This window comes from Thermobia domestica, chromosome 3, assembly GCF_964235325.1.
Source record: "Thermobia domestica chromosome 3, izTheDome1.hap1.1, whole genome shotgun sequence".
In the NCBI taxonomy this organism is placed as follows: domain Eukaryota; kingdom Metazoa; phylum Arthropoda; class Insecta; order Zygentoma; family Lepismatidae; genus Thermobia; species Thermobia domestica.
Window position 1 is genome coordinate 56,437,189 of NC_137456.1, and position 27,026 is coordinate 56,464,214.

Sequence of the window (27,026 nt, forward strand, 5' to 3'; positions counted from 1 at the left end):
TTCCACATAGACATATTACACAATTTTACAAGTTAATGATAATCACTTTATTTGTTTTCAACTCTCTCTGCAAAATTTCCAACATCTTAATAGTTTCCACATACTGTGAACGTACCCTAAAGGTTCTTACCCATTGCAGTATTCATTAACTAACGAACTTTCATATTCCAGCTTTCTTTTATTTTCTTAAACAATGTTGTTGAAGTACAACAACCAGCAGTATTTTACTTTCGAAGACATCACGAGAAATTTTTGTCAATTCTTGTTCAGTGATAATGGCAGCACTATAAGTCACACAGGTTGGAATGACTCTACATGGTTCTATCGGAGAAGTTAAACTTAAGACTGCTACTTGATCAAAGAAACAAATATATCGCTCTCAGAAAGCAGAAAAGTGCTAAGTGCCAAAATGCAGATTCCTTAGGAGATGAATAAAACGAATGAAACACTAATTAATTCCGATTCTTTCTTCTAGAATTCAGTTTTAACTGCAGACCTTTTATATTGTCTCCTACCACTTGTCTTCTTTCTGCACAACATTAAACATGAAATGGGTAGTCAGGATATGCACTTAGTTGGAAATCAAGGAGAATTGCGCTTAGCACCTTTCTGCTTTTTGGGGGCGATATATATTTGTACGATTAAGAAAATTTGAAACAAATATAAATTATTCAACTTAAATGCTTGAAAATTATTAAAACAAAACTTACCAATAAGCATAATCTGGCATCGGAACTAGATATTAACAAATCAAGGAAGTGAGAATTCGGTAAATCTTCTCGTTGTTCTTGAAGCCAAAAATTCATCTAGCAAAAAGATAATAGAAATATTTACGCACTTTGGATATACGCTTTATTATATAAAGCAAATTAGATATTTTACTTTGAAATGAAAGCAAGCCTGATCTACTACAAATTGATTTCCCAGAACTACGCAATGTCAAGAAATGTAAATATTAAAACATTCTTTGTAGGTGAAGATATTGCTGAAGTGGAATTATGATTAGAAATTTAGACTTCAGAATGAAGTTTTTACCTCAGTTGGGTAATTCCTCTTCTGTTTCAGCGATAATTTCGTTAGCGAAAGTCCTACAAACTTCCTTGGGCTGATTCTTTAAAGGTTTCTTTGAGTTAAGATAATTTATAATTTAAGTTAAGAGAAATAACATCCCGAATGTTATAAAATAGCAGTCAAACATTCGACGAAGTTATCAGAATTTTAGCTAAAAAAATTATCGCGTCAACAAAAGAGGAATTCCACACTTTAGGTACGAAATGTGATTCCTATATTACATAGAAAGAGAGTAAAAACTGCAAAGGTTAGCATATTAGACTAAAATTTGAAAGAAAATCTTCCAAAAATTTCAAAAAAAGATATTCTATGGAGTTGCATATTCACACTATAAGAATAATATGCATTTCAAGAAAGGCAGATCATGATTTTGCTCCAAGAAATACATCGATCATAATAACATAAATTTTCCATGCTTCATAAATTAATTGGAGTGTCAGTGATATAATAAACATAACCGATATTTTCAACATATGGAAGAAGTATGAGGTGTATTTATTGTTTGAAATTCCTAAAATAACTAAGTTAAATGTCTTCATATGTATGCGTTTTTACATTGGATTGTACTGGTAATAATTATAACAATAATGTATTGACTATGTTAAGGTACGTTATTATTTACGTACTGCACACATAAATTTTTAGCAGATTGATTCCAATTGAATGTTAAAATAGATAAAAATAATATAAAGTAAGATGTCAGTGCCCATATTCCTTTTTTTTTTTTCAGATGAAGCTTTCAGTATTATATAACCTTATAATTGAAATAGACAGTACCAACCTACCACACTAATTTGAAGTTCCTGAGGAATTTTTTCGGAAGAGAATGTCCAATAAAGAAGTGCTGGATGGTGTGTATATGCATATTTGGCATCTGGGAAATCATTAAGGATTTTTACAATTACATCATTACCTTCTTCAATATCTATCACATTCAATTTCTTGTTGCATAAGGACGACATCTGCAAAAATAATAGATGTGGAAATATAATTTGTGAAGACCACATAAACTATTAAATTGTGAAATTATGCCAATATATATATATATTTTAAATATGTATTTACATCTATAATTGTATGATGTAGAAAATAATACAAGTTGGAAGATATTTTCATCGTATATCATAAAACTCCATAAATCAAAAGATTGCGATTTTGGCCAATAATTAGTTTTTGTATCAGGGGTCACAAAATTTTTGAATCGAGTTTTCGAATATTCTACGGAATAAGCACATCATACTGAGTTAACTGATATTTTGGGTTTGGCTACACTATATGTAGTTCTCCAGACATAAGGTCTACATAAGAAAATTTTTGATTGAAATATATTGAATCTTTTGATCCAAAAAGCAATGCCGATTCTCAGTATAACTTATTTATGCAATTCTATTGGATTGTTGAGAATCGATCTTTTTATTTTAAATCTTACTTTACCAAATCTCAAAAATTTATTAGGGCTCACAAAATCACTTGCCAGTGTGAAAAATCATATATAGGTCAAACCAAAAGGAATATTTGAATAGGTGAACATGTTTGTGCTATGAGGACTATCAATCCTCAACAATTATCTGAACTGCCATTACATCTTAAGGAAAGTAGATATAATATTGCTAATGAGCGCTTAATGAATAATGCAAACATGAAGACAATACAAAAATTGAAGAGTCTTTCACATTCATAAATTGAATCTTGCACTCAGTCTGGACGAAGGGGAAATTAATCTGATTTGTAGTTTAAAAAAAAAAAAAAAAAAAAAAAAAAAAATACTGCTGCCGGTTGGAAAGAACGAGAAATAATAACAATGAGCAATGAACAATGACTAGCTTCTTAGTGAGTTACGGCGATTCATTTGTCATAGAATTTTTTGATGAGGTGAAATGATGTATTTACTTTGAACCATTTTATAGCCTTTTCACCTTCCCATATATTTTAACCCTTCTATCCCTTTCATACTTAAGGAAGCTGATGATGAGTACCGTGTTCTTCGAAAAACATGGCATTATTGCTATAAGCATTTTGTTTCATTTGCTACAGTGGCTATTATCACTTTTAAAAGTTTGTTGACCTTTAGTAAAAAGTATGTAAATAAAAAATAACATAAAATTATATACCAAATAATAGTGAAATAAATACAACTGCCCTTTGACAAGAAGACATTTACAGGGAATATGATAATCTGTTAAATTAGACTTAAAAAGTTTACTTGTATTAGTCAGGATAAGTTAAAAGATCTTGCTAATTCTCCCAGAAACGTGTGCTTCAACGAACACAATTAAACACCGTTAACATGCAATGAGTGCAACACAAAAAGAATAATAAAAAGCAATAACCATTAAGTTGTAAAACATCACACAGTTACCGGTTTAAATTTTTAATTCTAACCCCAAATATACAAACCACAACTACAAACTTAATAGTTGTAATATATATTGTGATAATAAATATTTCACAATATAAAATATTCTTTATAGAGCTCTTAAATCGCCGTAATATCCATAAGAAATAGAGCTTAAAACTTTTGTAAGTACACGTCATAACGCTCATAGAAAACTCATGGTAGCTAATAAACGAATTTACATCTAAGCCAGAGTTTGGCCAAATATAATGGAATATTTTCCGTAACTTCTATTTGACAAGTAATAAAAAAATGTTAAATAACATCCCAACAGAGCTCCTTCGTAACTAAGCAGTTTGCGTACGCACCTTTGGCGAGAGAGACTCAAGCTCGATTCTCGACGGGAGCTCGTGTTTGAATTCCACGTTAATCAGTAGGTCCGTCTCAGATAGCCTCGCTGCTCAAAGGGGCGTTAAACTCAAAATCAACTCAACTCAACAACCCAACAAGGTGAAGCAACCTTAGTCCATTTCAAATATTTAGGGTTATTCCTTTCTTTCAATTTGTTATTGTAGCTTGCAACTGCCAACTTAAAGAAGATTTCGCAAAAAATAATGGAACAATACTTACAGCATATGTCAACCAAACAGCTTTTACTATCGGCATAGGAATAGAAGCAGCACTATGTAGAGAGTACAGGAAGTCCAAAAGAGGGCATAAGAATGGAGCAGTGAGGCTTACTCTGTAAATAATAAAACAAATATTATGTTATTTGACTTTTATATCTTCAGAAACTAAATTAAACTGGATTTACATCACACGAAGAGCTATGGTTTTTAGCTGGGTGATTTATGGTATGTATAGCAAGTCCCATTGAGACTATTTCTCTCTCTCTCTCTTTTTTTTTTTTTTTTTTTTTTTTCTGGAGATCCTTACTGATTAATTAAAGTAGTTCTTTGCCTTATAATGCAATGGTGAGAAAATAGCATGAATCTTGTAACCCCCTTTGGAAATCGAATTTGAGACCATCCACAGAAAACGGACATGCTCATCATTTGAATATCTGAAAGATATAGTTCTCGCATTGAGAGAGTTAGAGCACAAGGGATAATATGATTTTTATTTTCTGTATATGTTGATGAAACATTACATAAAAATTAATATATAATCTTAATCCGTTAAAGAGGGCTTTCTTACAGAAAATTTTGTCCGAAGAAGGTAGGTATAAGGAACGATCAAAATCTGAGTGGTCAGTACTGGGACACTGTTTGCTAAAGGACACACCCTGGACAAGGGTAGCATATAACCGCAATTTAATTTATTTTACAGTGTCCTTTAGCAAACTAGTTCTAGAGGAAGAGGTTGTCCGTCCATCTTGAGAGATGAAAAAAAAAAAAGGGTTTGTAATTTTGTTTTTCAGTAGTATTTAAAAACATACCTTCTACTGTAAACACATTATTTATCTAACTGAACGTCGAAATGTTTTAATCAGAGAGATTTTTCCTTTTTTAATTGGAAAACAAGGTGTCAGTACTCAACATGGATGTTATTCTATGCGTTCTGATTGGCTGCGAAGACAAATGTTAAAATCTAAATAAGACGAAGATTCGCTGCCATCCTGTTAAATGAATATAACATACTCTGGTTCCAGTCTTTAAATTAAAAAATGCATTTCATAAAAATAAAAAGAAGCTAGAGAAACAGCAATATTTAAGAAAAAAAACTTCAGAAAAAGTGCTGGTTCCAGAAAGACAGTATTAGATTTAATCATGCATCTTTTGTAGTTAGTTAGCTGAGATACTTGACTTAGTATTCTCTAGGACTCATGCTAATTGACTAATTAAGAGCTTTAGGGTACATAATATTTCTAAATAGCCTTCGGCCTTATCTCTACAATCACTTAAAAGTGTACGAAGCCAATACTGTGAATTTCTATAAGGAACAAACACACAAATAAACTAACATTCATTTACCTTTAATATAAGCTTTGATTTTGATCAAAATGTACTTGTACTTCTTGTGCCTAGGTTCCTCTTATACAGTGTATTTAATCTTATTCTCTACAATAAATATGAAGAACCATTGAATGAAAGCACCCGATTCATCATCATTTTATTTCCTCCGTTTCAATAGCATAAGCTAACAACCTAGTTTAACTCTCTTTTATCATATTTGTCAATTACTGCTGATTTAAAACAAAATAGTGGCCCCGCGTAGCGTAGTCGCTAACGTTTTCGCCTTTGGTCCGTGCGGTCCCGGGTTCGATTCCCGGTGGAGGCACTCGGTCGAAAAAGTGTAAAAAGCCTGAATGAGGTTTTCTTGGTTTTTTCTCATTCATACCAGGCAAATGCCGGGGTGGTACCTAACATATAGGTCCCAGGCCGCGTCCTTCCTTCCCTTTCCCCGGATAGTGTGCTCGCCGAGGAACGTCATCTTTCAAACGTGATGGGCTAACATGGCCATAGATGCGAAAGCCCGGAAATCTAAAGTTCTAAATCCTTAAAACAAAAAATGTTGCCCTGATGTTTTTTTTTTCTGAAAGTCTCATGCTTCAATTTTTCATAGATTTGTCTAATTTTTGCTGCCATGTTTGCAGCATCTTCAAGGCAATAAAATAGAATGAAAGGACACTGTTGTAGGAAAACGGAGATTACCTAATGTGTATGTAATATGCATCAAAACGTTACAGTTAATGATTTTCAGTAACAGCTTCTTAAGTTGCTGTTATTTCTCTTCTTTTACTGCTAGTAATGATAAAAGTGTGAAAGATTTAAACCCATTTTTTGTCTGAAGAACAAACGTAATACTTTAGTTTAAATTCTCTCGTTTCAATAATAAAAAAAAAAAAAGTTTCGTGTTCGTTCTATCTGTGTATGATGGATACTTTTTAATACCCAGCAATATCGATTATACTTTCTATAAATATTTTGATAAATCTGATGTTAAAGCATTGTTGTAGGTATTTGATGTCACATATCTTTTCAGTCAATCGTGTAAATGTAATATATCCATATGTTAGTACAAACATAAGATTCGATAAATTCCTGCTACATTTACAAGATTGGTTAATAAAAGTTAAAAAGTATTTAAAGTTAAAAATCGATTTCATTAACTGATGGTTTAGTAATGGAAAAACCTTCGTCTCTGTTCTTGATATATATTGTGTTTAATTGCTCCGATTGGAGCAGTTTCTTCAGAATAAAAGTGCTATAGATACTTTTTTGCAATGTAAATTATACTTTTTTATATACACAGTGCTGTTCCTGTTCAATTTTTTTTAACATTTTAATATTGTAAGATCTGTTTTATTATTTAAGTCACAAAAGAGGAAAGAAGAACTGATATCAATTTCTTAAATCTTTTCATTTACAGGGAGAATTATAGAAATTACCCACACCAAAATATATGGGTAAGGTTCTATAAAATTCTATTATATTTAGAAATATTCCGATCATTTTAATAAAAACAAGGCCTAAAGTTTGGGAAAATTTATTCAAATGAACTTTCAAAATTCTTTCTTTCTTTCTACTCAAGGAAAAGAGATCACGAAATGTAAATTAAATCTTCCAATTTACTAGACAAGAAAAATGAATGCCGAGAAAAAGTGTTAATTCTTGTAAGCCTGTTTGTTATTTTTGAAAATGCCGTAATAATTCTCCAAAACAAATTAAATAAATAAATAAAATTAAATTAAAATTGGAATAATTTTCGTTATAATCCTACTAAATAGTAACATGTTCTTGTATTCACAATCCTTCTTTCAAGAAAGAAAAGAAAATAGAAGAATTAAACTCAACAGTAAAAGAGCACACCAGAAACACCAAATACAGTGGCTATCTGACTTCAAATTTGTCAAAACATTTAAAAGAAATTCTATATGAATTGGATAAGTTGTTTGTAATTTTCATTAAAAATCTTCCATAACTAAGGGTTTAATTTACGAATCATTTTGCAATATATCTGAGAAAAACTAAATTCAATATGGAAATGGGCTTCTTTGACAAGATCTAGTTTCACGTCATCGACATTCACTGTCGCCTCTGAAGGAATAAAAAGAAGCCCATTTTGTGCCAAGAGGATTTCTACTAAACTGTCAACCCACACCATCGTCTGCAGGAAATAGGTTGATGTTCATTTTGCATATAGCATGTCATCATAATTAAAGTCTTGCTGTTCAGAAGGCTCTAGACATGCAAATAGCAGACGAACTGTAACCAAACTTGGTATAACACACAAAGAGTGAAAAAAATGTAATGACTGGATCGGAAATCGATCCCAGGATCGTCGGCATACCATGGAAATGAGTTAACCACTACGCTACCCAGTCCGCTTCCCAGAATAGTCACACACTCTCCCACTCCTAAAGTCGGTGCTCTTCACTCAGACCACATGGCTTGTACTACAGCATAGTTGCTGTGCTTGGACAACCCAGTGTCCATATATTGAGAACACCTTTTTGACGGATGTGATATCATATAAGTGTCGTAAGAAGTGAACAATGCTTGGCTGTAGAATATTCTGTGGAGTGACGAAGCCCACTTTTGCTTAAATGAAACAACGAACACCCATAACTTCCGCATATCGGTTAGTGAAAATCCATATGGTATACTTAGGGTGCAATTGCATTCACAAAAGGTTATGTGGTGGAGATTTTCTACCCAATTAGCAGATCGTACTTCTTGGAGGATCTTAGTCCATATGGGCCATTGACAAGGTTCAACATTTCTCAGAGTTAAATCAAAATGTTGACCACATTTTCTATTCCTCACTTGCAGTAAGACCGGTATCTCAACTCAACTATTTTCATATAGAATGGAGCAATCCAACATATTAAGTGCAACATAGAGCAAATTCTTTGAGAACATTTCACAGATGACAAAATTATTATCAGTTTTTTTTCTTTTCCATGGCCAGCTCGATCACTTGACTTAACCCCCTGTAACTTTTGGTTGTGGGGTACCTAAAAGGTCTAGTGTATAGGGATGCGTTCCGAATTCGAATATTTTGCGTCAGAACATATTCAGTACGTCCAAGTGTTACTGCAGCCCAACTGTATTCCGGCAATTGACAATGCTGTAAGTCGGATTTGTTCATGAAGCATCAGGATGGAGCTTACATTAAACAGTATTCCATACCCCATTTTACAGGTATAGATTAAACGATAACTACGGTATTTTCCTTGTGTAAGAGCGTTTTCATGCCCAGCTGTGTCGCTATTTGCTCAGTAGAATGCTTATCTTCACATTCTGGCGTTTGGTTTCATTCTTGCTTAATTTTTTTTCTTATCCTCCACTCATAATACACGTGGGAGCCACTAGACCACGAGGTATAATTAGTAGTATTGATCAATTCCACGAGACCTACAGAGAAAATAATTACGACTTTTCTTATTATTTAACAGCAATAGTGGCACAAATGGTGCACTTAATTGGCGTTGTCCTACGCCGCGATTTCCTCTGATGACGAGAACAGGAACTTTTTTCTTTTTACAATGCCAATCGTTCTTGTATGTTCCCAAATATACTTCTACCAATTTGACTGCATTTCGTCCACTGGTTACGTGTGCAGAGTCCTCTAAACGAGTTGTTACTCGTTCATGAAGAAATTTTACGTCACGATATTTCCTTCTAGTAACAGAGCATTTAAGGTAAGTTATAACGTATTCAATACTCTTTATCGTGATTATATGGAAACAGAAAATATCTATGGCTGACAAACAGGATATGCAAATCTCTATATAAATCACAAAATAAATTTTCTATAAGATGCTGCCCATAATCTTGGAATAAGGGAACTTTGGAGTCAATGTTTGCTTTAAACATAGAATACAAATAGTGATCACATTAATCTAGTAACCTCTCACATACACTCGTTTATTAAAAACGATGTAAACAAAAATCTAAATCTGAATCTTGTTGTCTAAATTAATTAACATACCTCTCTGTAGACAAGCTATAAAAATACATGAAAATTATGACGGCAACTTTCACAGAATGATCTACATTTTTGGAAGTAAAGAGATGCATCCAATACTGATAATCAGTAGGTAGTGCCTCTAAGCCTTTCGCTATGTATTGATGGAAATTGTATACTCCACCAGGCCAAAGTTTATCCACAGATAAAACAGCCACTGACAGAGATGTCAAAATATAAAGTAATGTTGTACGGGTAACTGCCAATAATTCTGGATCACTGTAAATGAAAGTTTAAATCAATAATAAAATGTTTAATGTTTTAAGGGTTCAAAAGTGTTAAATAGTAATTTGATTTTTAAAAGACAATAAATATTATTTTCCAAACTTACTAATTCGATATATGCAGTAGTGTTGTTCAGATCATTTACCAGGCTTCTATGATTAACATAGTAACTTGACTTAAAATTAATATTATTACTACATGATCATATCGTTATGTACAGTAGACTCATCGTTATGTACTATAGTAGACTCCGTACTATCCGGCCTAGTTTTATTTTGTCGTAATTACATGAGGAAGGCAAGGAGTTGCATTGACAACATTGCCAAGGCATTGGAAGCGGGCGTCTGCTACGATCCTCCTACGTGTCGTATGCAAAATACAAATACAAGTTGTGAGGAAAAGAGCAGCATCCTGCTCCTTCTTCATTGTTTTGTCAGTGTGTAACGGACCACAATACAGTACGCTTGCCGCTGTTCCTGATTATAACTGCACAGTATGTAACCCTACTGTATTCGTAAATTGTTTTTGGGGTATGCTTAATGAGTTCATAGAACTCCGACCTATCCGGTTTTTATGTTATCCGGCCTGCCCTTCCGCTACATTAGGCCAGATACTTGGGAGTCTCCGGATATTTATATATAATTATTTTTTACAATGGTACTAATAACAGTGACTAGAACTAAGTCATTAAGCGTGCTTGTATTGATATTTTGTTGGTAAAACTCACCACGTGTTCAGGTAAGCCTAGAACTTTAGAGGAGACCATCGCTACCGAAATATCACTGTTTGGAAACAATATGGCAGAACTGTGATATAGTGTTGTCAGTTTCGTAACACCAAATATCCAGTCCATAGTAATGATTTCTTAAGAAAACTAAACACTTGTTACACAAACAAAGTCAACCTACATATTGGCATAATTATATTTCCATTGATGAGATTCTATAAAAATTAAAGTGCCATATCTCAATTGCGACATATTTTAATTGTTTTTGGAAAAGCTGGAATGGAATATTATATACACTAGAGTACTAGACTCTAAAACATAGTATCAAGTACAAGATCTGGAGATGGAAAATTAATTTTAACTAACAGTTCTGGCAAACTGGCTGAATGACACCACTGAATATATGTAATAACAAAAAAAAGTACCTTTAATATAAAATCCATATACCTAAATATACACTTTTATTTCTAATCAATAAACGAGTAATCCATATCAATAAGCTTAAATAAAATATTGTAAAGTTTAAATAAATATTATCAAAGTGTATAGATATCCATCCTGTACATATGGTTTTGTCAGTAATTTCGGAAAGAAACGACCAATCAGAATTTTATGAAGAAGGAACGTTAAGTTTGTGTAACTTACTGCAATCAAACGTCTTATTCATTCCAACGTTGTTATTGTCAAAACTCAAGACAACACAATAAGTCTACATTACTACGTTAGTTCTAACTTACAAAGATCACCAACTTAAAAAAAAATAAGTACATTTTGATATAAAAAGAACTGTAACAAAATATACCTATCAGTTGTAATCTACACGGACTCTACGAAATTTGTACGGTTAGCTCTTACAGCATTTCCGCCTTTTGTGTATACATTTTTATTTATTTAAGGGTGTTTAGTATATGTTTGTATGTCTGTTTTCAAGGACAGGAAGTCACTATCTTAACAGAAGTATTTGAGCACAAGTTATCATAATTGAAAAATAAAATATATAGCTCAGTAAAATGAAGAAACATGTTCTTAATATCCGTTAACTTTGATCATGTTTCGTTTAGGTACTATATATCATTTCACATAAAAATTAAGATGTTTCACCATGTAATTTATTGAGATTCTAAATACGTTCTAACTCTTATTTTATTTGTATATTTATATTCGTTCTCACTGAGGTTGATTTGAAGTATGTATTTGAGGTTGATTTGTTGTTGAAGTATTTTCCTATTGATAGGAGAAAATTAGTTACAGTAATATTATTATTTCCTTTTTATTTTTAATTGGCTTTCCAGTACTTACATTTAAAAGAACTAGTAGTCTAGTTGGATAACTTGTGAAATAAGATAACGAAATATCGATAAAAAGTAAAGAAGATTAATTCTACTTTAAGACCATAAAGTGACACAAACTGATGTTTTACTACGACTTCATTGTAAATTAAAAAAAAAATCACAACAAAAGGAAATTAATATAGTATTTATTATTTTACATTTTTGTGTACAAATTATACGCAAAATTAAAAAAAAAAACATTCAGTTGCAGTATTTAAAAAAGTATAATGTTTTAGTTTATTCTATATGTCTCTTCTTTTTATCAGTATGTACAATATTGTATACAAGAAGCAGTAAGTTTATTGGACATACCTTACGCCTTTGCAGCTTCGAATAAGGCAAATATATACAAGTATTCCTCGAGACATAAGTTTAAAGGACATTCCCGTAGATTCCATGGTTGTTTCGTATATTATGTTAACACATATGAAAAAACTTTTGTATAACTTTTGAAATACAGTGTTCAGTGGTTGTTCCTGGAATAAATTTCATAAATAATTAATATTATCTACCTAGTATTACATGGACATGAAATGAATGGACAGACATGGAATTATTTTCACGTACTCTTAATTATATGAGAAATAAACTTAAAGATATCTGTTGATATTAAGTAAGAGAAATTTTGTGAGACAAATCAGATTATTTTCTAAATCAAGTTCTTATTAAGTGAAATAATTTTGTAGTTAAAATAAGATATGCGATACTTTCTCTTATATTTGTAATTAAATAAATAGCAAACAATGTACTGGGTGTTATTATGAAGAGACGTCTGGGGCGTCTTGCTACATTTGTTTTAATGAGATTATTACTGTATTGTACATTTCACAATTTGTGTATTTTTCTATTTTTAATAACTACTAAATGAGTATTTTTGGCAACAATTTTAAAACACAATCTTCAAGTTATATAAATCAAATCCCTTGCTTTTGTCACGATATTCCTTTAATAGTGTCAAAGCTAACACAGATATAAATACAGTATACAATTGTCACTTAGATAACGATGCACGAATCATACAGACTTAAGTGTATTATAAAATTATTGCTAAGATGTCACTAACGTAATAGCAACTTCAGAACAACGACTATTGAAAGAAATTATTCCTACAGGTAGATTGGAGATTATGTTGTAAATGAATAGTGTATGAGGTTGGCAGTAAAGATCGAAGAAAGTAATGTCAAAAATAGAAGAAAAGGAAGTTGGGATTGATGAGTGATTATAACATTAATATCATATAAATATTGTGGATGACAACTGTTATACTTTGATATGAAATCGATGTTTATTTGAGCAATGGAGGGTCATCCATCTAACCAACAGGAAATCAAAAATATGTAGTGGATTAATAACGAATTAAGTTAATGGTAGTAAATTAGTCTCTTATGCTGTCATGTGAATGAAAGAGCTATTTGGTGGAACTTCAGTACTTGTTGATAATAAGAAAAATTTTTATATCGTATCAGTTCCAATATTTTCAAAAGGAAGGATCTGTACTCTTTTCTTTACAATGGTCATGGACATTCGCATCATAACATCTTATCACCATACTGCATAACATGTTGTTGCACATAGTGAACACTCCGGTCACTACATATTTCACCATTAGGACACACATAATCTTCATTCTTGAATTTATTAGTCTTTTCATAGTAAAGTATCCATCAATTTTAATTTTTAAAAAAGATAAAATCAAATAAAACTATAAAATATATAAAAAATCGTATAAAAATAAAAAAATGAGTTTCGTTTCACAGTATGAAGCTACGGTAGACTTCCAGACTATTTGAATTCAATACTCAAACTTGAAGTAGTACATCTATAACTATTGGTTGCAACAGAGTAATACGATTGAAGATAGAATTTGTTCCTCGGACGTTGAGTCCATATCAAAAAGTCATTAGGCCTACTCGCTATCCCTTGGTGTTTTAGTTCTATGGCGATAAATGTTGAAACCAGAAATGGTTAATTTGAACCACTTTGCCTTAGTCCCTTTTTGCTCTATGGAAATCAGTACTGAAACTGAAAGTGGTAATAAATTTCAACTACTTCCGGTATTGGTAAAGTGTTGCAGGTTGTGACGGTATGTTCTCTTGAGACTCTGAATCGATTGCCGAAAACAGTTTGTCACTATCTTATACCATTTTTGTTCTATAGTGATAAATGCTGAAGTTGAAAATGATTAATTTGAACTACTTCCTGTTTGAATAAATCGTTAACGGAGAAGATGGAAGCTATTCTTGGGACGCTAAATCGACTGCAAAAACCGTACTTCAGTATCTCTTGCCGTTTTTCCTTTAAGAAACCAGTATTGAAACCGAAGTAATAGTAAATTTGAACCGTTTCTGGTTTTGCTAATAGTCATGGTGCATTATCTTGAGGAGCTTAATTGTTTGCAATAAACAGCTTCTCGCTATCATTTTCATTCTATAGTGATAATTGTCGGAACTGAAAATGACTAATTTGAACCACTTTCAATTTGGAAAGAGGGTTAACCTGAGGAGATGAAACCCTCTCTTACAACGCTGAATCGATTGCAATAAACAGCATCTCGATATCTCTGACCGTTTTCGCTCTTATACCTCAACAGAGGGACGGACGAAACCTATGAGACTTCCAACACTTATGCATAGCATAGTTTGAAAGTCTAACAAACGCAGTATCTTCAAGCTAATGTTGGCTTTAGTCATTATCTAGTAGTAGAGTATTGTATCCGTCACTTTTTATTAGCTTACGTCCAATTATTAATTAATCTTGTCTGTTATTTCGTGTTATTTTATCAGCTTACATATTACTTTACCATAACTATCACCATATGCATAAATATTTATGTTAGTGCGTATTGCTCGTACATGTACATTCTAAGTCACTCGTCACTTGTTAGCACGCAACTAATACTTTATCTCTCGTTTTACTATTTTCTTTCTTTCCAACACTGTGTTGTTTGTCACTTTCAATCACACATTCCTCTGTCATTTTTCTCCTATTTTAAACTTTTACCAGTGAAATCATGTATAAATTCTTTATGAGTCTTCTATCTAACATTCTTTTTCACTCCCAACTAGATATTCAGTTCACTCGGCCAAATGCCTATTTACAACCAACACATATATTTTAATTCTTTCTTCGTTTAACATTTAACATATTAAGTTTTATTCCACCGGTAAACAAAGTAACGAGTCATTTGTCCCCTAGTCCTTCTGAAAAGATATCTGCCCCTGGAACAACCTTGATGTTATCTAAATAGTTTCCTTTCTTGTGCTGCGACATAATCCATCTACTTCCCTTGAACTATTGAGGACTTCTGCTTCTCTTGTGCTGTTTGAACCAAGCTATTTCTATTAGTAGTCAATTACGCCTTCTAAAACTTATCTTCTTTCATATATTTCATAGTTTCTTTACAATCTTGTTTATCTACTATGCTACCTTTCTGTTACTTACCTTTCTCTTGCCTGGGGCCACGGTAGCTCAGTGGTAGAGTGTTCACCTCTGGTGGATGGGATCCTTGGTTCAAACTCAGCTCGCGCCAAAGTGACCTTTGTGGTGGACGAACACCGTGTGCATGGGTTTTCTCGGGGTTCTCCCGATTCCGCCCACTCCATTCATTTCTCATCATCACCGTCTCCTTTAGCCTAGCCGGCATAGTCGTGGGATGTAAAACTTCAAGGTTTCATTTCGTTTCTTTTTTCTCTCTCTCTCTCTCTTGAAACAGCACTGAAATCGACCATTACAATTATGCATACCCTCTTCTCTTCTAAATATGCTTTTTTAAAAATTTTAAATAATTTCCTTGCACTCCTTCCGATGTATATGTAATGGTTACACAGTTTGAATTGCCACGAAATCTTTCTCCTTTCTCTTAAGACTGACTTCCTTGTATTTATTTATTTATTTATTTACCTGAATAGAATACCATGTATTAAGAAAACAAAACCTATTTAATGCGTCGTGTTATCTGCCAAAATGGTTTCAGTGAATAATCAGATTTTCAGTTAGTAAGTCTTCATGCCAAATGCTTCTCTCATTCCAAATTCGTATGTTACATTCTCACATTGCTGAATAGCATGCGAGTTTGGGATGTAAAAAGCATTTTACCGGAAGGATCGTCAAGAGAGAAAAGTGGAAGTATTCACTTAAATAATTTTCGGTTTTAATAATTACACGACGCATTAGGCAATCCTTTTTTCTTAATTTAACAGCATACATCAATTACGCACTCTGATTTAGGATATCCTATAGTTTTTGCTTCATCTACAGTATTACTTTTCCATCTAATTTTGTATTCTACACGATGTAAATCTAAAGTATTATTTTTCATAGCTGTTTTCAAACTTTCTAATTTCTCTTCTTGTAACACTGTACTATGAATATTCCATTTTTCTATTTGCAATCTGCTGTCACGCTCTTGTCTAACGATTTTCTCTTAGACATCTCTCCCTCTCCTCAAATGTGAATGGAGGAGTATTTTAATTCCACATTTTTATTTTTACGAAATGCTCATACTGTAATCATTCCTAAAAGATGTTCGCATATTTTGTGTCCAGTTTGTAATAAAGTATTTTTTTTTTCTTTTCTTGTCGACTGCATATATAAATTTGCTGCAAACTAGAGGAATAGTGTAGTAGTCTCCCTTTGCTTCCCACACCGAGTATTCCAGCAATTAATGTCACTCTGAAATGCCTGAAATTAACATTACGTTTGCACATAAATCAATATTATTTCCGACACCTTTACTCTGGAAGCACTACCTCTCAGGACACTCTTCGTCTGGGTAATTCACGACAGATAAATTTGGCATGGATGGCTCTTCAGTAGTAATCTACTACCAACATAGTTGTAAATTTCACAGCAGCACCCAATCTTCCCCAACGATAGATCGATGTATCTTAGTAAAAGTATATCGGAGGACTACAAACACAACGCTTCTATTTTAGTACAAAAAAATAATAAGAGGCTACATATCGTTTAAAACTTTACATAGAAAAAAGTGATATCATAACATGCCAATAGTAAGGGAGAAGTTTTACTTTGGTAAATATTAAGATACCAAAGTACAAATATTGACTGGTTCTTAAGATAGACTACATAATTTTTTTTTTTTTTGGTAATTAAAGTAGAACTAGTGATCTCGATTGCGAGTTTATCCTCACTTCTTTGAGAATTGTTCAAATAGTATAAAATTTTTGAACCAAATTGTCCTTCAGCAATGGTTTTATATAAATATCGTAACGGCTACTTACTAAAATGAAAGGTGCACATTTTTCACGTATAAAATGTATTACTAGGGTGAATGTTTTCTTGCAGCAATCTGGAGCTGCAACTTCTTCTATGCCAAAATCTAGGTCCATATCTGTCTCAGATGTAGATTCCTTGCAAAACCTACAAGAACAAAGGTTTAAGAATAGTCTTCTAATCAATTCAATCAAGAAAAGAATCTATATGTTTGAAAAAAATCAAAGGAATATTTTTCCCTTTATTTTTTCATTCCTTAATTTATAATACTGAATTATCACGTAAAGAACACCAAATCATCACATATTTTTTATGGTCATTGTATACTTCTATTTTTACTCATATAATATATAGCAGGTTTTAATAATTTGTATTTCACGAGTACGGTATATGTAATATTATCCAGAGTATTATACATAGGCTAATACTAAATTATACACGATAAACAATAGAAATTATCATGTTTTACTCATACTATTACAAATATTCGATATGCCCTCCTTTTCGTCATATGGCATACGTATAGTTTATCATTTATGATCTCACTTTGAAGTTATTTTAGAAAGTGGGGATAAGACTGTGCATTTCTTTTTGTGTGACTCAACATTGGTTGAATACACGTGTAATTACAATGGTCTAATTCAATAGCTTGAAGCTTATTTTTTATCATTTACGGTTCACCAGACAACATGGTGTATAGCTATTTTTACTCACAGTGATCTTGATGTTTGTGACATAGATGTGACGACTTTCTGTGTAGAAATGCACATAAAAATTGATGCTAAGAAATTCTCGCAAACTAATATGTGTGTTATCTCTATTTACAGAAGACCTTCAGGTGATATTAACATATTTACAAATAAGCTCGAGTCACTTTTGAATCACAGTAACATTATCATATGCAGTGACATTAATGTAGATTGGTTAATAGTTTCGACGAACAAATCGAAGCTTAAACGTTGCTTAAGCTTTTTAATTTGAAATCTATAGCAAATATTCCGACAAAATGTAAACAGACCGCACTCAATCAGTTTATTATTAGTAAATATGAAAATGGATATGTTTTAAATGTATATAATGTAGGTTTCTCCGATCATGACGCCATTAATTTTTCTTGGATGATTAGCAAAAAGTATATTAAGCATACTTCCAATACGATTATAATAACTAGATCTTTCTCCGATAAAAATATAAATTATTTTCGTTACCTTCATTTGAAAACTGGGAATCTCTTAATAATTTAAGTTGTCACCTCAAAAATTTAATATATCTAAAAAAAATAATAAAAATTTAATAACTTTTAAGGAACATACTACACATAAAAAGAAATGGGTAACAACATAAATCAAAATATCTAAGCAGAAACTAATTTCTTGTAATAAAATTTTAAAAGAGAAGCAAGTGTTTACCCGTCGATGTAATTTCTTATATCGACACATAAAAAAAACATACAAGAAGATCATTCAAGCAACAAAAATGTTTCATACGATAATGAAATTAGTAAGTTGAGAAACAGAATGAAGGCTGTCTGGCTATTAATCAACATGAATATGAAAGAAATTCACTGATTTTTCTAAAGCTTTCTACAACGCGAATCACTCGGTTTTACTACAGAAACTTCACAATTATGGTATAAGAGCTACGGGCTACAGTTTATTTTCTTTCTATCTGAAGAACAGGAACAACTTGTTCAAATTTTGAGATCTCAAAACAGTCAACTTGCAAGATAGCAGTCGTATCCTGGTATTAATAACAAAGGAGTCCCTCAAGGGTCCATTTTAGGCCAGATTCTTTTCGTAATTTATAAAAATGATTTATATAAATTTTTGGATTCCAGTGATATAGTTTTATACTCGGATAATGTAAATATTTTGGTAAAGGAAGTACAATCGCGCAATTAGAAAATAATGATTTACTTTATGCTTTGTAATTGGTTATATTAATGTTTACTGAAATATCCTATGTTCTTGGTCTCCTGTTGCCATGTATGTACAAAAAGGAAATTAAACTAAACTAAAATCGATAATACGGCCCATGAATTCATGCAATTACGATTTTTTCCAAGCACACTTTCTTTCCGGAGTTACCTTCTTCCACCCCATTTTCCACTACTGAGCTAGAATAAATTAAATTGCGATTACTTGGCACTTTTGTGCAAGAAATTCTTTAGCAAGTAGAGTCTCAGTAAATCCCTCTCATATTTCTCTTTCCCTTTCCTCCACAGACAAAATTCTCTGGAAGAAAATCTGCATACGACGCCTGATAACGAGGACACACAAAGAACGTCTTTAATATAATCGCAAACAGAGGAAAAAGTCACAAAGCATGTCTTTGGAATGCACTCTGCACTGTAACAACTAACAAACTGAGTCATATTCTAAAGCACATATTTTATACAGGACTCATTAACACATATATTTGATGTGTATGCTCCTATTAAAAAGATCAAGCTTTCTAAAACTAAACTCCCATATCTCTCAAGTAATACCAAGCTATTAAAGAAAATGCGTGATCGAGCACATCTCAAGTTCAAGCGTACCAGAACCAACAAGATTGGGAAGAGAAATGAAATGAAATGAAATCTTTGAGTTTTACGTCCCACGGTTATGTCGGTTAGGCTAAAGGAGACGGTGATGATGAGTAATGAATGAAATGGTGCAATGAAGAAAGTGGGAGGAAACGGGAGTACCCCGAGAAAACCCACGCACACGGTGTTTGTCCCCCACAAAGCTCACTTGGCGGGGGCTGGGATCGAACCCGGGACCCCAAGCACCAGAGGTGAACGCTCTACCACTGAGCCACCGCGGCCCCAAGATTGGGAAGAGTTTAAAAGACTTAGGAATTTTACAACGTCAGTGGCTCGACAAGAAAATATTGCTTAGTTCTCTTATCGTATTAAAAACTGCACTGCAGTTAAAGACAAATGGAAAGTAATACAAGAGCTGAGTCTTTGTAACAGGAACAATGATGTAGCACCTTCCAGTGAAATCAATGATCCAGATATTATTAATGATCATTTCGTCAGCCTTCCTGGTTTGCCTCCTATTAATACTGAGAGAGTTGACAATCAAACTAAGAAATTTCTCTCTAAAAAAACATCCACAGTTTCAGACAACATTTCTATTCGACCCAGTAAATGAATCCGATGTGAGAAAGGCGGTACACAGCATAAAATCTAACTCAGCTGGCCTTGATGCAATAAGCACTAAAATGATCAAATTAGCGTTGCCATTCATACTATCATCTCTAACAAAAATAATTAATTATTCACTAGTTAACGGCTGCTTTCCTACTGCCTGCAAAACAGCAAAAGTGGTGCCTACGAAAGAAACCCCGTGTAACTACCTTAAACGAGCTACGTCCAATTAGTATCTTACCAGTAATGTCAAAGGTTGTCGAGAAATTAGTAAACCAGCAATTATACGACTATGTAAATCATAATAATATTATCCCTATTATTCAATCCGGTTTTCGTAAGCATCATAGTACTGTCAGTGCGACGCTCGAGGTAACAGATGGGATATTAAACGCAGTTGATAACTCTCAAGTTGCAATCATAGTCCTCTTAGACCTAATCAAAACCTTCGATCTAGTTAATCATAACCTGTTGTTGGCTAAACTAAGGTATTATAAATTATCTGATACCGTTATAAACTAGATTGAAAGCTACTTACTAGCAGGAAGCAACAAGTATATCTTAGGACAGCTCAAAATCCCTTATCTTCCTCACTCGTTATAAACAAAGGAGTACCTCAAGGATCAATCTTAGGTCCCCTTTTATTTTCTATTTACATTGCTGACCTCATAGATTCCATTAAACACTCTACTGTGCATTGCTATGCGGATGACCCACAACTTTGCATCATGTCATCACCACAAAATATTGAACAAACTGTAGAACTTGTTAATAGAGATTTGACCTCTATATCTGAATGGTGTACCGATAACGGTCTTATCATCAACCCCAGTAAGTGTACATTTACGATTATAGGAACCTCACAACAGTTGAGTAAAATCAAGGCAGCGGATCTAAAAATAAAAATTATGGACACTTAATTTCTTACTCTAACCATGTGAAAAGTTTAGGACTTATATTGGGTAAGGAACTAAATTATAATAATCATATATCTACTCAGTGTAATAAAGCTATTATTTTATTACGTCGACTTTACAAAGCCAAAGACTTTTTATGTCAGTCTATGAAATTTTATCTCATACAAGTTTTTGTTTTACCGTTATTAGACTACTTTGACGCTGTATATGGACCATCTATCTCCGTTTACAATTCTAAAACTATACAGAAAATACAAAACTCGTGCATTAGGTTTGCCCTTAACTTAAAGAAATCGGAACATATCCTATCAGTGCTAAATAGAAACGATATTTTAACAATGTCGAGAAGAAGATATCTGCGCTATAGTTGTCTGATATATTAAATCCTTAAAACAATCCCCACAATATTTATATTGTAAATTTACAAAGCGGTCACAAATTCACTCTCACATCACGCGGAACAGTAAGAATGTACAAAGACTTAAACTGAAGATAGTACAAGGATAATTTTCTAGAGCAGGTCCGAGAGTATGGAATGCGATACCAAAAGCTCTCACGGAAATAGTCATTTAATTCATTTCGAAATTCATTAAAATCACATTTGATGAGATCCCAGCGACTGGCCTCTGGCACTTACGACATGCACAGTTTTATGTAACAACTTAGCTAAATCCAACAATATCGATACATTTTTATTGCATATGTGACTTGTTTATTTTTTGATTTAGTCTTTCACTTGTATGGTAATTTTTACTTTTTTTCTTTTCTTTTTCGTTCCATTTGATAATGTTTAATATTGTATTCTTTTGACAAGGGTTAGGTGGTAAAGCAGCCACGGCTGAACCTCACCCGCTTCAATAAAGACATTTTCATTTCATTCGTTTCATTTCATTTACAAACTGAACTCATGTTGCAATCTGGTCAGTAACAAGAAAGTTTGCACACGAGATGAACATTTGAGATACGCATTTTCGTTACATGATTTAGCAGGAAAAAGAGCGATCTCCAGCTTTAGAATTACATTATTTTAAAACCTAATGAATAAAATTTGCAATAACCCTGTATTTTTCTGAAATCTTACCTTACGGCATAGTATCCGATGTCACAAAGTATAGTAATAGTTTCTATATAACAACTATCCGTAGAGTCTTGACCATTTAGGCACGTCAAGTTCTTGAAAGCAAGTTCTACAAGAGTGAACACAGAAACAATAGGAACTTGCTTAAGTTGGCTACCATTCAGTAAACTTATCAGTATACGACCAGCATCCCATCTGATAGTGATAGAAGAATGAGACAATCCATCAGATATGATATTTGCAAGCTGGATAAAATAGCCAACATTTCCTAGCACCATAGCTTTGTTTGAGTCCTCTCTGTGGATACTGTAAAGTATAAACTATATCAACATATTACAATAATTTATACAGGTCCTAATTCTAACTGTACTCTAGACATATTTAGAGTACTATGACTACTCTAATGGTTCATGTAATTCAAGTCATACAGTATTGGTAACAAAGTGCACCAATAACCGTATAGTTAGTTGAAAATAAAATGATATGAATGCTTCTTTAATAAAATAATACGAAATAAATAAAATATGAACAAACTAAGTAGCATAAATACCAATAATTTAATGTAACTTTCATAAATGGTATAATAACATTTTCTTATTAGAAATTTTAAGAAGTCTGAACATAAACACTTCTTTCGTATAATTTAAGAAGAATCCTATTGTAGAATAAAAAAAAACTTTGTGTTGTGAACGAAATGTGCAGAATTGGGAAATTATTTTGAGGGCCCTTCCCCATTTCCTGTTTCATTTTAACGAATTCCGTGCTTTCAGCATAACGAATGAAAATTTCATACACTTAACTTCATTGTTTCAAAATATAATTGAAATTCATCCTGTTTTACAATATTTTTTTCTTATTACATTATTTTGTTGTTGAGATTGTATTGTAACTTCTAACTTACTTGAATTGTACATATGCTGAGAATAATAGTAGATATTTAATAAATTATGTAATTTGATATTTAACATAGGGTCACTATTTTAGCAGCTGTTAGGAAATATATCTCTACAAATGCTAAAAACAAGACAAAGAACTAATTTCTCATAAATGAAAATACACTGAAGCATTCTTATGAAGTAACTTCTAAAATGCAAGGAAGTTATTTATCTAAATACGGAAATAAAATTGTATAGTAATTAAGTTAATCTTTACTTACAGCAAATTATATATATGGGTATTTTAAAAGAAAAGGAAACTTTGCAATTAATTTCTAGTGACAATTGATCTGAATTAAGTCAATTTTCTTAACAATTGTCGCTGTAATAGGTTTTCAATAGTTATATAATTCTCAAATTTTAAATGAAATAAATTTCACATTTTCATACAAGGTTGTGCTTAGGTGTTTACATAGAAATATTAAATTGCTATTTGCGGTACATACGATATTAATATTCATAACAAATCAAAAATACGATAATAGCCTTGCATGCTTTCTACACACATCATAACATACATGATACTTTAATACGGGCCCATATATAAACAGAAATCTCGAGTACTATTCATATTCTATAATTCACATTTCAACACTTATGATTTTAAGAGTCAGTTTGCTATTTAGAAGATCATATGTCAGGTTTGTCTTCTGTTTTCAGTTCCAATTTCAGTTTCTTTTTACACATTAAGCCTAATACTGAAATTCTTGTATATATATATATATATATATATATATATATATATATCTGAAGAGCAGTTACTACTTAGTAGTTAAAAATGCAGTAAATAGTTGAAAAAAGTAATAATCCATGCAGTAAAGAATCATCTTATTGTACTTCTGAAACAAATTTTTTACACTAGTACAAACACATAATTTTTGAAGCTACATAATATTTAAAATCAAAGATACGTCTGAAAATATCTTACCCTTGAAGAATAATGGCAAGTAGTTCAAGCCCATTGCTTAAAATTTTGATATTATTCTGATTTTTTACAAAATGAAGTGTCCTTAGAATTGATTCAAGTGTGTACACCACGTGACACCGAGAGAAAAAGTATTTAGAGTTTGTTAAGAGTTTTAAACAGTTGAAAATAGATCTGTAAAAAAATGAACGAATTGTTTTAGGAGATTTACTTCTATGCTAACTATACATTTTTTATTTTTTGTGACAATTGTATATTTGATTTTTTTTTTTTTTTTGTAAAAGAGACATGTCAGAAAAACCAAGTTTTGAGAAAAATGAGAAAAACGATAGCACACGCTATAGTTTATAATAAAAAATGTATATTTATTACAAATATACTAAGCGTAGGCAAGGTTTGACAGGTGCAGTCATCTCACAAAATGTGTACCCGCGCGTATCAAACAATAGTGTTGTTAACTTCATTTCTACCAAAACTTGACATGTATCTTTTTTAAAAAATTAATTTGTATCAATACGTTTATTAAAGCAAAATTATAAGTAAAATTAAAGCTTATCTTTAGAAGTGCTCTTCCAGTTTCAAGCCTACAAAAAAGCACTTAAAATATTAAAAATTGTAGTTTAGGTTAGGTTACCTTCCACTTGGTCATGCTGTACGACTATTATGTTTCTCGAGCGTCGAAACCTTCCGCAAAAGCTTCTGCAGTTTGAAAATAGTACCAACTTCTACATATAACTTCTCGTATTAAGCATAACTTTATTCCCAACCTTACACATCTAAAGACTACATAAGTTCTCCAAGTCAACGTTTCTTACCTCCTTTCTCCTGTAAATTTTCCAAAATTTTAGGAAAAAAGGAGGGGCACTGCTGAAGTTAACCGAAAATTAATAAACCACTAAGTACGATTTGACCTCATGGATTACCTGACAATATTCACTAAATTGTTTTATTAATAATCATTTGTTTGTGCAGTGATTTATGCAGCATTTCATTCAAATTCGTTGAATGGAAAACATACGCTTTCTTTCTTACATGCAATTGCAATTTCTTTATTGCCAGTTTTCACGAAACAATTTACTATATTGTGTGTAATACCGGGTGTCCCAGAATTCTTTCCCTGTTTGTTACAGGGCCCAGTGACGTAACAAGAGCGGAATCGGACACCGAATTTTAAAAGCATGTACTTAAACCAGGAGAAGGCCCAATATGTCTTCTGGTATCACGAGACACAGTCCGCGAAAACAGTCCAGAGACAATTCCAGACGACATACCATAGACAGCCACCGGATGTCAAAAGCACCGAGATGTGGTATGCTAAGTTTAAGAAAACAGGCAGCGTTAGTTATCTCTCTAGAACTGGCAGCCCTGGACCTAGTGCGCAGACAATTCAGGTAGTGAGAGACCCCTTCGTGAGAAGTCCCAAGAAGTCAGTCCGCAGAGCTTCACATGAGTGCACTTTATCCTACATAAATATCTTTTCGTGCGTACGAAGTCCAGATTGTGTAGTCCCTACAACCAACGGATTATAATACTCGTTATGACTTTGCTATTGTCATGCTGTCTGAGATTGAGGTAGAGATTGACTATCTGAAACGGGTCATTTTCTCAGATGAGACCACATTTCATTTGAACGTTGCTGTCAACCAACATAATACTAGGATCTGGGTGTCCAAGAATTCCCACGCTGTGTTTGAGACCGTCAGAGACAGCCTTAAACTGAACGTGTAGTGCGGATTCATGCACACTAAAATCATAGGATCTTTTCTTCAGTGAAAAGACGATCCGGGAAGATGGATCGGGCTTGATAGTTCCATAAACTGGCCTCCGCGATCACCGGACATAACACCACTGGATTTCTTCCTTTCGCATTATGTCAAAACCAGATTTACCTAACACCAGTGAACGACATGCAGCATTACGGTGCATAATTACTGAAGTCATAACATCCATCCCTCAAGTAATGTTGACCAACACATGGGTGGAATTGGAATATCGCCTGGATATCCTTCGGGCAACGAAAGGATCACAAGTAGAAATGTATTATGTCCACAAAAACTTGAATATATTACACGCAATTCACGATAACAAGTATTTGTCTATGTGTCATATGTTATGCCTTATGAATGTTTGAAGTCAGGGGAAGAATTCTGGGACATCCTGAACTGTTATACAGTATATGAACATGTAAGGTTTTGAATAAGAGGAACAAAGTAAAGCCAATCTAGGGATAACTTGCTATATAATTTTCTTCCCTTTCTCAATTGAATTTACATCCTTTGTCAGCAGCGAAGCTATGTAGGACGAGACCTATCGTTTAAAGTGAAATCTGAACTACTACTGTAAATTTGAATTAAAATAAAAAAGAAGCTACACGCTGTATTCTTGGTTTAGTAGCAGTTAAAACAAAACAAACAAAAAAACATACATACTGAAGGACAAGTAAATTTGGAGTTGCCATAGCTTCACATAAATATTCTGCAACATCAGCTTCCAGCAGTTTTTCGTGAAATTTCAGTGTCGAAAATTCCATAGTATTTGGATTGCAGGTAGATAAACATACTGCAAGACAATTTATGGCTCCAATCTATTGAAAGTAGAAGTGAAAAAATATGAAAGTCACACTATTTCAGTTTGTAAGAAAAAAGTCTACATGCATATTAACGTATTCAAATAGTATCCAGAAAAGAGTAATATAATAAACAATAAATATTGTTTCGCTTACAATAAAATAACAGAGAAATTGCGAGGTAAATAACAGTGTAGCTATTCTTAGCTATTCAAAAGTAGAAGTTAAAAAAATACGAAAGACACATTATTACAATTTGTACAAAATAACCTGTATGCATTCGTATTAAGATACTACCAGACAAGAGTACAGTTAATCGTCGACTTACGACTATTCACATTTGTGACCGGTTGTAAGGGTTAGCTGGTTATTATCAACGACTTATATTAATAAAAATTAGAGAAATAACGGCAGTAATAATAATAACAGTAGTAATAATATACATATGACTAATATTTAAACAGCTATCGTTTAGAAACGCCTGCAGGATTTTCCCGAGGGAAGGGAGAGATATACACATACCTTGATATACGTGTGCTCATAAAAATTAATGTCAAACAATTACTCACGCGCAT

At 32.6% G+C, this 27,026-nt stretch overlaps 1 protein-coding gene across 1 annotated transcript in view; it reads right to left on the reverse strand.

Moving 5' to 3' along the window:
* Positions 1–27,026, reverse strand: part of LOC145680397 (meiosis inhibitor protein 1-like) — a 265,116-nt gene that overhangs the window by 27,214 nt on the left and 210,876 nt on the right. Inside the window, exons 8-16 of the mRNA XM_081750854.1 lie at positions 26,315–26,469; positions 23,889–24,059; positions 22,029–22,331; positions 16,903–17,041; positions 11,975–12,138; positions 9,344–9,598; positions 4,037–4,148; positions 1,857–2,033; positions 711–806 (exon numbers count right to left, since the gene is read on the reverse strand). Of these exons, the coding sequence (XP_081606980.1) occupies positions 711–806; positions 1,857–2,033; positions 4,037–4,148; positions 9,344–9,598; positions 11,975–12,138; positions 16,903–17,041; positions 22,029–22,331; positions 23,889–24,059; positions 26,315–26,469 (1,572 nt within the window). The remainder of the gene's footprint in view (positions 1–710; positions 807–1,856; positions 2,034–4,036; positions 4,149–9,343; positions 9,599–11,974; positions 12,139–16,902; positions 17,042–22,028; positions 22,332–23,888; positions 24,060–26,314; positions 26,470–27,026) is intronic.